This window comes from Nomascus leucogenys, chromosome 12 (assembly GCF_006542625.1).
Source record: "Nomascus leucogenys isolate Asia chromosome 12, Asia_NLE_v1, whole genome shotgun sequence".
NCBI lineage: Eukaryota > Metazoa > Chordata > Mammalia > Primates > Hylobatidae > Nomascus > Nomascus leucogenys.
In genome coordinates this window covers 5,243,653-5,257,900 of record NC_044392.1, presented here as the reverse complement: position 1 = coordinate 5,257,900, position 14,248 = coordinate 5,243,653, and the positions used below count along the sequence as shown (strand labels likewise).

Sequence of the window (14,248 nt, the reverse complement as noted above, 5' to 3'; positions counted from 1 at the left end):
TGACACAGCCTCTGCCTAGGCCCCTCGCCCAAACTCTGCCTAGTTCGCCTCCTCACTCCCCTCACACTGGGCCCTCCCTTTCCTTCTCCCTCACTGTCCCTCATGGGACCATGCCAGAGTATTCCCGCAGCCTCCTCGGTGTCCTCCCTCTATCTTCCTCCACACAGCTTCGGGAGGCTCTTTCCAAAGCACAAATCTGACCACGTGACTGCCCTGCTCCAGAGCCTTCCGTGACTCGCCATTTCTCGGGGACGAGGTCTGGCCAGCCTCAGCCTGCCCCCGCCTGCCTCTGTGACCCCGGCTCAAGGCCCTAAAGCCTGAATGTGCGGACCACGACTGGCCCCTGTGAGTCCTCCGGGCTCAGCCTACCAAGGTCACGTCTGCAGGCAGCCTTCTGGGGACTCCTCACTGGGGGGCCACCAGTCCGAGCTGCCCCTTCCCTGCAGGACCACGCCGGGCCGTCCTTCTCAGCAGCCGCGTCCGTCCCCCCAGGCAGGTGGCCCCTCGAGGGCAGGGGCTGCGTGGACTCCCCGGCGGCCGAGCCGCGGGTCAGGTGGACGGGGAGGGGTGGGGCGGGCCGCCCGGGAGCGCGTGTGTGGCGGGGGCTCGGCGTGGGTGTCGGGGAGGGAGGCGGCCGTCCGAGGCCGCGCTGGGCGCGCTGGGCCGGGCGGGGCGCCGGCCTTGGCCGTGGCTGTGGAAAGAGGAGGGCGGAGGCCCCGCCCCGACGCGCCCCTCCTGCCGCCCGCCCACTCCGGCAGCCGCAAGGGGCCGCCAGCAGAGCGACGCGGAACCCCGCCGGCGCGGACCCCGGACCCCGACGCCGCCCGTCCAGCCGCGGACGCCCCTGCCCGGAGCCCGCGCCGACCGGGCAGCCCTCGAGGGCCGGGAGCTGCGCCCGGCGGCCGCGCCCGCAGGTAAGGGCGAGAAGGCGGACACCGGGGCTCGGGCTGTGGGGCTCCGAGGGCAGCACCTGGGCTGGGCTTCTCCCAACAACATGCGGGATGGCAGGGCCGGCGCCTTGGACTCCGGGGTGGGGACGCGGTGGGGGACCCAGGCCAGGAGGTCGTCTTAGAATGAGGGGGCCCATCCCGTTCCCTGCGCCCTGTTCCCTCCCCGGCAGGATCCCAGTAAAGCCCCCTCCTCCCTTCCTCTCCCAGAAGCGAGGGCTCCAGCATCAGACAGTGTCGGGTGGAACCCCCGACGTTGTGCCTCTGGGCGCGTCACCCCCTCCCGGTCTCCCGTCCCACCTGTAAAGTGGGGATAACAAAGCCGCCTTCACACGGTGGTGGAGGAGAGAGGAGGGAGTGAGGGGCCTTAGCATCCCCCCGCTCTCACTCCTGCCCCCATCTCTCTGCCATTGCTGATTTGCTGGAGACCTCCCAGTTGTGAGGTTTTTCTGCCTTAGCCCCCAAGTTCCTCCTATTCTAGGTGCCCTGTCAGTCGCCTCGCCCCAAACTGGAGACAGGTACCCAGGAATGTCCCTGTCAGGGGCTCAGCATCCCCCCAGCTCCAGACTGAGACTTGCAGGGGGTGAGGGCCGCTGCCTGGCCAAGAGGGACTGGGGTCCCAGGGCCCCAGAACAACCTCCCAGTGTCTCTGCCCTGGGTCTAGAGCCACCCTAGCCCCAGAAATCCTCCAGGTAGAGAAATGCTATTCAGCCAGAGGGCCCAGGAACGCTATTGCCATGGGGAAAACTTTGCTGGTTGTATGTGTGCACGCACGTGTGTGTGCCTGTGTGAGACCATGCTGGGTTCCTGACACAGACGTGCGGCTGACCTCCTTAGGGGTGCCCGAGCAACCAAAAATCATCCCTCCCGTCTGCTATCAGTACCTCTTGCTCAGGCTGGCAGCAGGAGCCCATCCACTCCTCTTAGCAGAGTCCCTTGGCAAGGACAGCCTCCCAGCAGCTATACTGGGCATTTGAAAGGTCTGGAGGCCGTGGAGCTGGATGGCTGGAGGGTCAGGCAGCCTGGGGTCCCTCTCTGGGGACTGAGCTAAGATCGACTGATCCTTACTGCCCCAAGCAGATGAGGCCACAGGGCAGGAGTTGGTGATCTCTAGAGAGACACCACGGTTGGTGGTCTCCATCAGGGCACAGGTGCCGTCACTGGCTTCCCACTGGACTGGTGAACACCTACAAACCCTTGGACACACAATGACCCCAGATGATAATGAGGAGAAACAACAGACACACTCACCCAGCCACACACAGCCTTGCACCCTTCTGAGAGCCACGTACAGTAAACACACCGACCCAAACATTCATTAGATTCATGCGGACACACTCCTCTACTGAAACATACACCACCACGAGACACAGGCAGACGCATGCACACACACCCAACTTCCTACAGACACATGGCAGGCCCCACGTGGTCCAGCCAGACATACTCAGACAGGATGGCACACACACACATACGCTCACACCCAGACACACTCACCAGGGTCTCTTTCTCTGGTTTCACTTTGTCTACCGCAGTGAAAATGAGAATTTCCGCTCTTTGGCTCAGAGGAAGGGGAAAGAAAATATGGAAGTGAATGTGTCTGTTAGCAAGAGGGAGGAGAAAGATACTAAGCAGGGCTGTCAGCCTGAGCCCCTGTACTCCACTACCTTCCCTGCTCTTGCCTGAGCCGGAACAAGGGACGCACAGCCCCAGCTTCCTTGCCCTGCTGGTCCCCCAGCCTGCTCCAGAACTCTCAGTGGCAGGGATGGGGCACCTCTTACAGGGAAATGGGGCTTCAGATGCGCTGGTCCCATCCGTGGCAGGAGGAACTTAACAGTGTCGGGTTGGAGGAAAAAGAGAGACGCAGCGGCCTGTCCTCTGGGGTGTGACTGGAGTCTCACGGTGCCCTGCTAGGTACCCGAGGAGGGGCACCATGCAAGCCAAAGTGCAGATCAGGGAAGGTGGCACCTAAGAGGTGGTCTGGCCAGGGCTTTCAAAGACGATAATTTTGACAGGTGCAGGGGATGGAAAGGGTGAATGGGAGGGTGTTCCCGGCTGAGGGCACAGCTCGTGCAGAGGTGGAGGGGGAAGCTTCAGGGTTCTCTCAGGGACAGTGAGTAATGGGAGTAATGGGCACTGTTGGATCACACTGGGGAGCGGGAGGGACTCATGACTTTGAGGTCAGATTTCTAAGGGCCCTGTCCAGAGGAAGGGTGCGAGCTGCAAATGATATAATCTGGGAATCACTCTGGCTGCCCAGATGTGATTCGAGAACAGCCTGACCAACATGGTGAAAACCCATCTCTACTAAAAATACAAAAATTAGCCAGGCTTGGTGGCGCATGCCTGTAATCTCAGCTACTCAGGAGGCTGAGGCAAGAGAATCTTGCCTCTGGGGAACAAGGATGAAGGGGGGATCTTCGAGGCAAGGGAAATCACAGAGGAGGCTGGGCAGAGTTTAAGGAGAAAGGTGACGGGGGATGAAGTGGGCAGTTGCCAAGGGGAGGAGAGGAAGAAGTAAATGGAAAGGAGTAAGCTGGTTGGCAGTGGGGCCAGGAGCCTTGCACTGGATGGCTGTGGCCTGTCCCCAGCGAAGGCAGGTGCAGGAGAGATGTGGGTTTGGCCCTGTGGTCCGATAAGTTGAGATGACTGGGAGCTGGGGGCTGAGTGTAGCCTTGAAGCCTGGGTGAGTTTGTGAGGCCATATGTGGACACACATGTGCCCAAGTACCAGTCATGGAAGTCTGGCTCCCAGAAAGAGAATTCCAGGCCCAATTTGTTCTGAGGGCATTTCCAGAGTGGGTGGAGTGTGGACAGCAGATCTTGAGTGAGGCAGCATGTGCTGTTTGGAGAGGAGCTGGCATTGGGAGTCAGACAGATCTAGGACTTCCCATCTCTGTGCCTCGGTTTCCCCATCTCTAAAATGGGAATGCTGTACTGGTCTCCAGAGTTGTTTTGCCTGCAGAGAGGTGAGGAGTAGTCCCAGGTCACACATGTGATGGGGGCGTAGCACCTAGATCGTCCGATCAGTGTCCATTCCGTCTCTCTGGTTGGACCCTGGGAGTGGACTGGGGAGTACCTGGCCGTGCTTCCATTCAGATTCTTGGAAAGTTCTGAATTGGAGGCTGACTATCCCCATGCAGCCTGGATGGGCTGGGATTCCTGGGTTTGGAAGGGGAAGAAGAGGGAGTGGCGGAGGGCTAGTGCCTCATGGAGAAAGCCAGATGGCACTGCTGGCCCAGCTCATGGATGGGGTTATGGAGACTCAGAGGGGAACTCACCTGAGGTCACGCGGCAGCCAGAGGCAGAATTGAAACATAGGCCAGGATCCCAGGCCCAGGAACCCTTCCTCACAAAGGCTGCCCTTCCTCACAAAGGCTGCCCTTCCTCAAAGGACATGCAGCAGAGGGAACCTTACTATTTGAGGTTCTGTGATTTCTTTCTTTTTCTTTCTTTTTTTTTTTTTTTTTTTTTTAATTTTTTTTGAGACAGAGTCTGGCTCTTGTCGCCCAGGCTGGAGTGCAGTGGCGTGATCTTGGCTCACTGCAACCTCCACCTCCCAGGTTGCAACGATTCTCCTGCCTCAGCCTCCCAAGTACCTGGGATTATAGGCGTCCACCACCACGCCCGGCTAATTTTTTGTATTTTTAGTAGAGACGGGGCCAGGCTGGTCTTGCACACCTGACCTCAGGTGATCCGCCCGCCTTGGCCTCCCAAAGTGCTGTGATTACAGGGGTAAGCCACTGTGCCTGGCCAATAAGAAGGAATTAGAACAGCAACTTTTTTTTTTGAGACAGAGTCTCGCTCTGTCGCCCAGGCTGGAGTGTAGTGGCATGGTCTTGGCTCACTGCAACCTCCGCCTCCCAGGTTCAAGCCACTCTTCTGCTTCAGACTCCTTAGTAGCTGGGACTACAGGTGAGCACCACCATGCCCAGCTAATTTTTGTATTTTTAGTAGAGATGGGGTTTCACCATATCGGCCAGGCTGGTCTCAAACTCCTGACCTCATGATCCACCCGCCTTGGCCTCCCAAAGTGCTAGGATTACAGGAGTGAGCCACCATGCCATGCCTGGTCATTTTTTTTTAAGATGGAGTCTCACTCTGTTGCCCAGGCCAGAGTGCAGTGGCGCAATCTTGGCTCACTGCAACCTCCACCTCCTGGATTCAAGCGATTCTCCTGCCTCACCCTCCCTAGTAGCTGGGATTACAGGTGTGTACCATCACGTCCGCTAATTTTTGTATTTTTAGTAGAGACGGGGTTTCGACACATTGGTCAGGCCTGTCTTGAACTCCTGACCTCAAGTGATCCGCCCACCTGAGCCTGCCATGTTGGCCAGGCTGGTCTTGAACTCCTGACTTCAAGTGAGCCACCCACCTTGGCCTCCCAAAGTGCTGGGATTATAGGTGTTAGCCGCCATGCCCGGACTTTCTTTCTTTCTTCCTTCCTTCCTTCCTTCCTCTCTTTCTTTCTATTTTTTTTTTGAGACGGAGTCTCGCTCTGTTGCCCAGGCTGGAGTGCAATGGCATGATCTCGGTTCACTGCACCCTCTGCCTCCCGGGTTCAAGTGATTCTCTTGCCTTAGCCTCCTGCATAGCTGGGATTACAGGCACGCGCCGCCAAGCCTGGCTAATTTTTGTATTTTTAGTAGAGATGGGTTTTCATCATGTTGGTCAGGCTGTTCTCAAACTCCTGACCTTGTGATCTGCCTGCCTTGGCCTCCCAAAGTGCTGGGGTTACAGGCGTGAGCCATTGCTCCCGGCCTCTTTTTATTTATTTATTTTTTTGAGATGGAGTCTCTCTCTGTCACCCAGGCTGGAGTGCAGTGGTGCAGTCTTGGCTCACTGCAACCTCCACCTCCCGGGTTTGAGCAATTCTCCTGCTTCAGCCTCCCTAGTAGCTGGGATTACAGGTGTGTACCATCACGTCTGCTAATTTTTGTATTTTTAGTAGAGACGGGGCTTCGACACATTGGTCAGGCCGGTCTTGAACTCCTGACCTCAAGTGATCCGCCCACCTGAGCCTCCCAAAAGGAATGGAATCTTAACTGTCGTCCATCTACAGCGTGTGGGGCATTTTCATAGCACGAGGGGTTTTTTGTGGAGGGGGAAAGAGGAATAGCAGGCATGAGAATGTCAGGCCCAGAGACAGCCCAGAACCGTGAGGGCTGGGATGGTATTTTCTATTACCTAGGAACCCTTGGTGGTCCCTGGTGGGTCCTGTGAGGGAGGGAAGCCTCTGTGAAGAGGCGGGGCCTGAGCTGGGGGTCCTGGCCTCTGGTCTCAATTCTGCCACTGGCTGCTGTGTGACCTCAGGAGAGTTTTCCTCTGAGTCTCTGCAACCCCATCCATGAGCTGGGCCAACAGTGCCAGCCTGCCTGTCCTTACAGCCTGTGGCGAGGAGAAACCTAGATTGCGGGGTAGAGGGGTCAGTTCTCTCCTGAAAGATCCCAGGTGGCCAACTCTTTGGTCTCCACACCCGTCCAGTGTCCACAGCCCCCACCACCCGGAAGTTCTCCTTTCTGGCTAGCCTCCTTCCTTCCCACTGTGCCGGCTGCCACCAAGCTCTGTGTGGGCACTCCAGGCCACGCTCCTTGACAGGCGACCACGGCTCTGCTCATGGCAAGCATTCTTTTCATAGTTCCTGGAGCACAGCAAATCCGGCTGCTTAGCCAGGAATGCAGAGCCCCCTCCTGCAGCGGCAGCAGGGGCTGGATTGGGGGTGGAACCCCTGGGGGTCAGGCAGGAGGGGCTGAGGGGGTGCAGGGGACCGACCTTCACCCCAGTACACACCATGTCTCAGCTTGGGGGAGCCAGAAGGCTGTCCTCATCTTTGGACCTGCTTAGCTTGGGGCCAAGCTCTGGGACCGTCCTTCCCTGGCTGGGGGAACTTGGGCAAAGGATGTCTCTCTGAGCCTCAGTTTCTGATCTGTAAAATCGAGTTTATAATACTAACCTCACAGGGCTGTTGAGAAGTGTCATGGTGATTTTATTTATTTATTTATTTATATTTTTATTTTTTTTTGAGACGGAATTTCGCTTTTGTTGTCCAGGCTGTAGTGCAATGGCACGATCTCAGCTCATTGCAACCTCCACCTCCCCAAGTTCAAGCGATTCTCCTGCCTCAGCCTCCCAAGTAGCTGGGATTATAGGCACCCGCCACCATGCCCGGCTAATTTTTGTATTTTTAGTAGAGACAGGGTTTCTCCATGTTGGTCAGGCTGGTCTTAGAACTCCCGACCTCAGGTGATCTGCCTGCCTTGGGCTCCCAAAGTGCTGGGCTTATAGGCATGAGCCACTGTGCCTGGCCAGTGATTATAATAGGGCATATTTATTTAGGATTCCTATATGCCAAGCACTGCTCTGAGTCCGTTACACAAAATTAACTTGTTTAATCCTCACAAATGCTCTGTGAAGCTGGGCTGGGCAGCTTTATATGGGCTGGGCAGAGCTGGGTTCAGATTCCACCCCTTTCACTTCCTAGCCTGGTTACCTTGGAGAATGGATGTGACCTCTCTGGGACCTAGCACTCTTCCTCAGTAAAATGGGACAGCAGTTCCAGCCTTCCAGGGTTACGGGAGTAAATAATGCCTGGAGTTCCCATTTCATTGATGAAGAAGCTGAGGCCCAGATGGAGGTCTCATGCTAGTGAGAGCTAGGGCTGAGATAAGGATGCATGCAGCTGGGCTCCAGAGAGGTCCTCTTAATCCGACATGATTTTTAAAGCAAGACTCTTAGCCCAGAGCCTGCCCGTAGTAGGAGCTCAGAAATGGGAAATTTTCCCATGAGCCCCATCTCTGGCAGGAGCCAATTGTTCACCTCATGGCCATCAGCACCTCAGTCTGGAAAGTTGGAATGGGGAAGCGGGCCTGAGGCCCTGGCCAGCCTCCCTGGAACCCTGCAGCTCTCAGAAGCTGGTGGGGGGTGGGGGGCGGGGGGTGCAGACTGTCCCACCCACATCTGGTCTGGGATTTAGCCAACAGTGGCAGGCTCCGTGCAAAGGGGAGACGTCGCCAGGGGAGGGGCTCCAGGAGGGGATTAAGGAAGGCAGCCGGGGGTGGAGGTTAAGAACAGAGTCCCATTGAAGTTGGCTCAGGTACCGCCCTGGCTTACCCACTCACCCCAGCTTCCTATTTGTAAGACCGAGGGGGCCTTGGCCCACTGGAGTGGACTCCTGAGGCACCTGATAGTAGCTGCCCACTCTGCTCCCGGCCTTGACTGCCCCTGGTGCCATCTAGGTTGAGGCAGCACAGGTGGGGTAGAGCAGGAGTAGGGGGCAGGGCCCGTGGCTGAGGTCTTCAGGGAGCCCAGGTGTACAGGGCTTTAGCCACCTGGGGGCCAGGCAGAGCTGGGTTCCCACCTCCTTCACTTCCTAGCCTGGTTTCCTTAGAGAATGGATGTGACCTCTCTGAGACCCAGTGCTCCTCTCAGTAAAATGGGACATCAGTTCCAACCTTCCAGGGTTACAGGAATCAATAGTGCCGGGAGTGTGCCTAGTGCTATGTCCAGTGCATACAATGAACTTGGGATGCAGACTCCGTTGTTATTAACACTTAACATGGGGGAAGGGAATGGGGAAGCAGCTTTAGGTAGGATCCGCATCTCTGATCCTGATATTCAAGGCATTTCTCAGTCTGGCCCCAGCCAGGTCTCCTCTCCTCAAATCATCTGTATGGTGAAGAGGGTAGGCTTTGGAGGCTGCAGCCAGGGTTCAAATTCAGGTTCTACTTTTTTTTTTTTTTTTTTTTTTAGAGATGGGGGTATCACTGTGTTGCCCAGGCTGGACTCAAACTCCTGAACTCAAGTGATTCTCCTGCCTTGGCCTCCCAAAGTGCTGGGATTACAGGTGTGAGCCACCGTGCCCAGCTCCAGGCTCTACTTTTCTTGAGCTGTGTGACGTTGGGCCAGTTACTTATCCTCTCTGTCCCTTAGTTTTCTCATCTGTAAAAAGGGAAGATGAAATACTTTTGTCACTGGGTTGTTGTGATGATTAAATGAGATAATTCATGAGAACACCCAGAACGGTACCTGGCACACAGTAGGTACACAATGAATATTAGCTATGATTAGTTAGTTCATGTGTTTGTTTATTTTATTTGGATTCTCTCCATCCCCTGAATATATTCAGGGCTTTTACACTCTCACACATGCTGTTCCCTTGGCCCAGGACTGATCACCTCTCCCCACTACCAACCAGTTAAATCCATGTTCATCCTTCAAAGCGCAGAGCCAACTTAAGTCATTTCTTCTCCCAGAGTCTCATGCTGCGGGGAGGGGGCTGGGGCCAGAGAAGCTGGGGCTAAGCTGAGCTGGAGGGTCCTCCTACCTGGGCTCCATCATCCAGGCTATGGCCCCATGACCCAGCTCTGGGGTCATAGTGCTCAGAGTGGCAGGATGGAGGCAGGGCTCAGCTGAGTTGGAGAGAAGGCCTAGGAGCTGCTGGCTCCGGCATCTGGCTGCTTGTGCAGCTACAGACAGGACTGGATGTCAGAGTTTCCATGGGAGCAGGCAGAGGCAAGCAAGCAGCTGGGGGAGAGAGTGACGCGGCCTGCAGGCCTCCCTGCCAGGTGGGCTGGCTGGGCGTCCCCTCCCCATCTACCCCGGAGTCATGTCTGGGTCTGGACTTTAGCCCTGGATCCTCTGCGTACAGCTATGTGACCTGGACTACGGCTTTTGTTAGATCCTGGCACCACACCTGATTGAGGCAGAAATGGGGACCCAGCCATCCAGGGCGCTGACCACATCACTTCCCCCACTAAATAACCTTCCATGGCTCCCCATTGCTCTCCAGAGAAATGCAAGCATGGCATTCAGATTTCCTCACCATGTTGCCCCAGCCTCCCCGTCCCACAGCACTTCTGGACCTTCCCTGTATATTACTACCTGAAATTCCTTCTATCACCTCCTCTGCCTTTCAGATTCCGACTCATCCTTCAGGACCCAGCTCCAGTGTCCCTTTTTCCATGAAGCCTTCAGGGGAAGCTTAAGGCAGCAGTGTTCCCTGCTTCATGCTCCCACAGCCCAGAGATCTTTGCCAATTGTGTGATGACCGCTTGTCTGATGCCCCCAGCCCTTCAGGGCCAGGCAGGGCAGGGTATGGGGTTGAACCATGTCTGTGGTCCATGGCCCAGGCTTGGGTCCTCCACACAGTAGAAGCTTCCCCAGCAGGGATCTTAACCCAAAGTAGAGGCCACCCCAAACCAGAGCTGACCAATGGGAGGGACTTCTCCAGCATGGGAACCCGGGACACAGAAGGGGTGTCCTCAGCCTGGGCCCTAGGACAGGAGGAACTCCTTGAATCCAGGGCCAGGCACCCCATGGGTATTGCTAGGTGTGCACTGAATGAATGGAGTCATGGAGTATGGGGCACACACCCTGCTTCCCTCAGGGGAGGAGGGAACTGAGAAGAGAGACTGAGGTTGGGGCCGGGTTTCCAACAGGGGATTCTGGTAAGAAGCCCGGGGCAGGCACTGGTGTGGCTGTGGGTTAGGGCAGGAGGCTTCCCAGGCTCCTGATGTCATCGTCTCACTGTTCCTTCTTTTTTTTTTTTTTTTTGAGACAGTCTTGCCCTGTCTCAAGAGTGCAGTGGTGCAATCATAGCTTACTGCAGTCTTGAACTCCTGGGCTCAAGCAATACCACCCTCCTCAGCCTCCTAAGTAGATGGGACTACAGGCGTGCACCATCATGCCCAGCTAATTTTTTTAAATTTTTAGTAGAGACAGTGTCTCCCTATGTTGCCCAGGCTGGTCTCAAACTCCTGGGCTCAAGCAGTCTTCCCGCCTTGGCCTCCCAAAGTGCTGGGATTACAAGCGTGAGCCACTGCCCCATAGCCTCACTGTTTCTCTTGTTCATCCTCAGGCCCTGCCTCTGCTGGGAACTTCCCAGGCCCCTCCGACCTGAAAGGTAAGCTAGGTTTGGGGACGGGGTTTTCTGATATCTCAGTCTGGATGAGGCCTGTGTTCATTGCTGTCTAACCTCACTCCCTCCTGCTGCACCGGAAGCCCCTCCCAGGCCCAGAGAGTCCTGTGAGCCACCCCTTTTGCAGGTGACCTCAGCTCCCTGCAGCCTGGGCTTTAAAACCCTGGCCCAACTCGGAAGCAGCTTTTTCTCATTTGTGAACTATTTCGCCTGGCTCCTTGGCGGGGCCGTGTTTGCTTGGCCCAGCCTGGGTGCAGTGGCCTGGCTGTGCTCCCGCCGGGCCCCCTCCCTGCCCAGCCCAGCCCCTCCTGCTGCCGCGGCCGCCGCCACCATGCAGGGTAGCCGCAGAGGCCCAGGAATCTTGGCAGGCGTGGGGAGGCAGCGGGCGGCGGGTGGCGCTCCGGAAAAGGCTGCAAATGCGAACCAGAAGGTAAGGGATTGGAGGCTGAGGAGGCCCCGCCTGCCCCTGCCTGAGGCCTGGGGGTGGCTGGGTCTGTGGGGGCCCTCGGATGTCCAGTTCCCATCAGAAGCTCAAGGCCTCTGCTGGGAGGCAAGCGACGGCCCCAGCTGAGGCCCAAGCCCCTGGGTGGGGAAGGGCCAGCTGCCTGGCTACCTGCCTGAGGGTACATGGCTGCCCTCAGGCCTGCCCACTGCCGGGCCTCTTCTAGTCCATCTGCCCCTGCCTGGCTGTTCTTACCTTCCTGGGCACTTTGCTGTCCCAAGATGCTCCTCCCTAGGGGAGCAGCAGAGAACCTAGACTCAGAGATGGGCAGAAGCCAGGGGCTTGGTCACCTGCAGGAGGGAGGTTCGGTCCAACCCCCCTCCAGCCCAGAACCAAGAAGGACTCAGGAAGAGCAACAAAGAGAAAGTGGCCCTGTGATGAGCCACCCGAGGGCTTGGCTGGACGAGGGAGGTGGGTTTGTCAGAGGCCTGGACCTATAGGCTTCATTGAGCCCATGCCCTGTGCCTGCCTCAGGCAGGAGGGAGGTGGGGGTGGGGAAGAGTGCTTTCATGCAGGTGGGTGCCCAGAAGGAGCTGTTCTGCCTGAGGGAGGCAGGGAAGGCTGCATGGAGGAGGAGGCTTTTGAGCTGGGTCTTAAATGAGGACTAATATGTTTCCATGGAGGAGAAAGGTAGAAAGGGCAACCCAGCAGAGAGGATCATGCAGGAAAAGGCAGGGAGAGGGAGGCAGTGAGACGTCTGGGGTTTCTGGATCCTAGGGTGTTAGGGAGGAGCCCAGGGCTGGGTGGGCTCCTCTCACTCCCTAAATGTAAGCATGTTCCCCAAGGGAGAGTCCATGGGCCTCCTCCAGGCTGCAGCAACCCCGCCAACAAACCTGCATTTTTTTTTTTTTTTTTGAGATGGAGTCTCGCTCTATTGCCCAGGCTGGAGTGCAGTGGCGCGATCTTGGCTCACTGCAAGCTCCGCCGCCCAGGTTCACGCCATTCTCCTGCCTCAGCCTCCCAAGTAGCGGGGACTACAGGTGCCCAGCTAATTTTTTGTGTTTATAGTAGAGGTGGAGTTTCACCGTGTTAGCCAGGATGGTCTCAATCTCCTGACCTCATGATCTGCCTGCCTCGGCCTCCCAAAGTGCTGGGATTACAAGCGTGAGCCACCGGGCCCAGCCACGAACCTGTATTTTTACCTCTAGCCCATGTCTCTCTCCCGAGTTCCAGAGCCCTAGTTTCACTGCTCCTTGGATGCCCCCCTACCCTGGAAGCCTTCCTCATCCAGTCATTTGCTCTGATTTTAGCTTGGACCGTCCCACCATCACCTGCCCCCGTGGGCCTGTTGAACTCTGATCTCTCCTTCAAGCCTCCTTCCAATGCTACTTCTGAAACTGAGGCCACTTGTGGTCTGGGAGCCTCACTTGCAGGGCTGAGGGATGTTGGGACTGTTAGGTGGAACTGAAGTCTGGTAGGGCAGACCAGGTGGGCAGGCGGCAGCACTCCTCTACTGCCTTCAACCTGGGTAAGAAGGTGGCCCCCAGGCAGCCCTGCCCTGATCTGGCCACCTCCCTCCACCCTCCAGCTCCCAGATTCCAGGCTCCTCTTTGTCTTTGGGGCAGTCCTCATCTGCACAGCAGACAGCGAGCTCAGCTCATGGGCACTGGACCCCCCGCCAAGTCCCTTCCCAGACTTCGCAGAGCTGCTCAGGCATTGTCCAGGGAGGTCAGACCCAGACCTGACGTTAACAGGAGCAGGTGTGGACTGTCAGTGCTGGCCTTCCCAAGGGTCCCGCCCAGTGACCAACAGCTAGAGATTTACAGAGCCTGGAACCCAGAAAGGGATCTAGGCACAGGACATGGAAGAGGACAGAGAAGGACAAACAGTGTCAGAGATGGGTGGACAGGTGGGATAGTGATACAGAGACAGGAGGAGAGAGACGCACAGAGACAGAGATGCCAGAGACACACAGGAGGCAAAGGCCCAGTGACACACAGCCATGGACTGAGGGACGCAGAGGGCACAGCACACACTCTGGTGGCTCCTGCATCGAGCTGGCCCCTGGCCCTCTCCTTACCCATGTGACTCTTAGACCTAGAGTGTGTGCCTCCAAACGTGACCTCAGGGCTTTGCTGGGCTCAACATCCATCTCTCTACCCCCTCCTTCCTAACTGGTCCACGTTCTACTGAGTCTAAAGCATGCCTCCTCCTCCAGGAAGCCATGTGAATTGCAGAATAACATGGAATTTATCCTGCTGGTACCAGGAAGCCACTGGAAAATCCAGAGCAGCGGACAGCCGTGGGCAGAACTGTGCCAATGTGTGGCTCACAGACAGGCAGCGTCAGCGTCCTTTGGGAGCTCGCTAGAGAGGCAGATGTCAGGCCCTATCCCACACCAACCGAATCTCGATGGGGCCCCAGAACCTGCATGGTGATAGGCTGTCCCAGTCATCCAGATGCAGCCTAAAGTGTTAGAAGCATTGTGGGAGTCTCCATAGGCTATGTTGAGAAAACAGAGAGAAGCTGGGGCTGGGGGACTGGGTGAGAGACTTTTATGACCATCCAGGAGAGAATGTGGACATTTAACACACTTTTGCTTAGTGACGGGGGTGTGCCAGGCACTGGGCTGAGTTTTGGGGGAATACAAGGTCTGCCTTAGGGTGAGGCTGTGGGAAAGGAAGGGAAGGAAGAGAAGTGAGAGAAATAGAGCAGGCAGAGTCCACAGGATAAGGTTGGAAGTTTGGGGGAAAAGAAGACAGATGTCATGTACAGTTGTTCAGGTTGGCTACTGTACAAGGGCACCCAAGAAAGGTGAGGAGTAGGAGCTGAGTTGGCTGAAAAGAAGGGCACACCAAGGCATAGAGGGTTTCCTATAAGGAAGGAGGGTCAGAAGTGATGTTCACCCTTAAAACAAAAATAGGCCAGGCGCGGTGGCTCACGCCTG

General features: G+C 56.7%; 1 protein-coding gene across 2 annotated transcripts in view; it reads left to right on the top strand.

Annotated features, from left to right (window-relative positions):
* Positions 1-267: 267 nt before the first annotated feature.
* COL8A2 (collagen type VIII alpha 2 chain) overlaps positions 268-14,248 on the top strand; it is a 31,413-nt gene continuing 17,432 nt past the window's right edge. The window contains exons 1-2 of one of the 2 annotated variants that reach the window (XM_030823424.1): positions 268-914; positions 10,800-10,844. In XM_030823424.1, the coding sequence (XP_030679284.1) occupies positions 322-914; positions 10,800-10,844 (638 nt within the window). In that variant the 5' untranslated portion in view covers positions 268-321. Of the gene's footprint in view, positions 915-10,799; positions 10,845-10,870; positions 11,290-14,248 lie in introns of those variants that run through there. The other variant, XM_030823425.1, reaches the window with a different exon arrangement.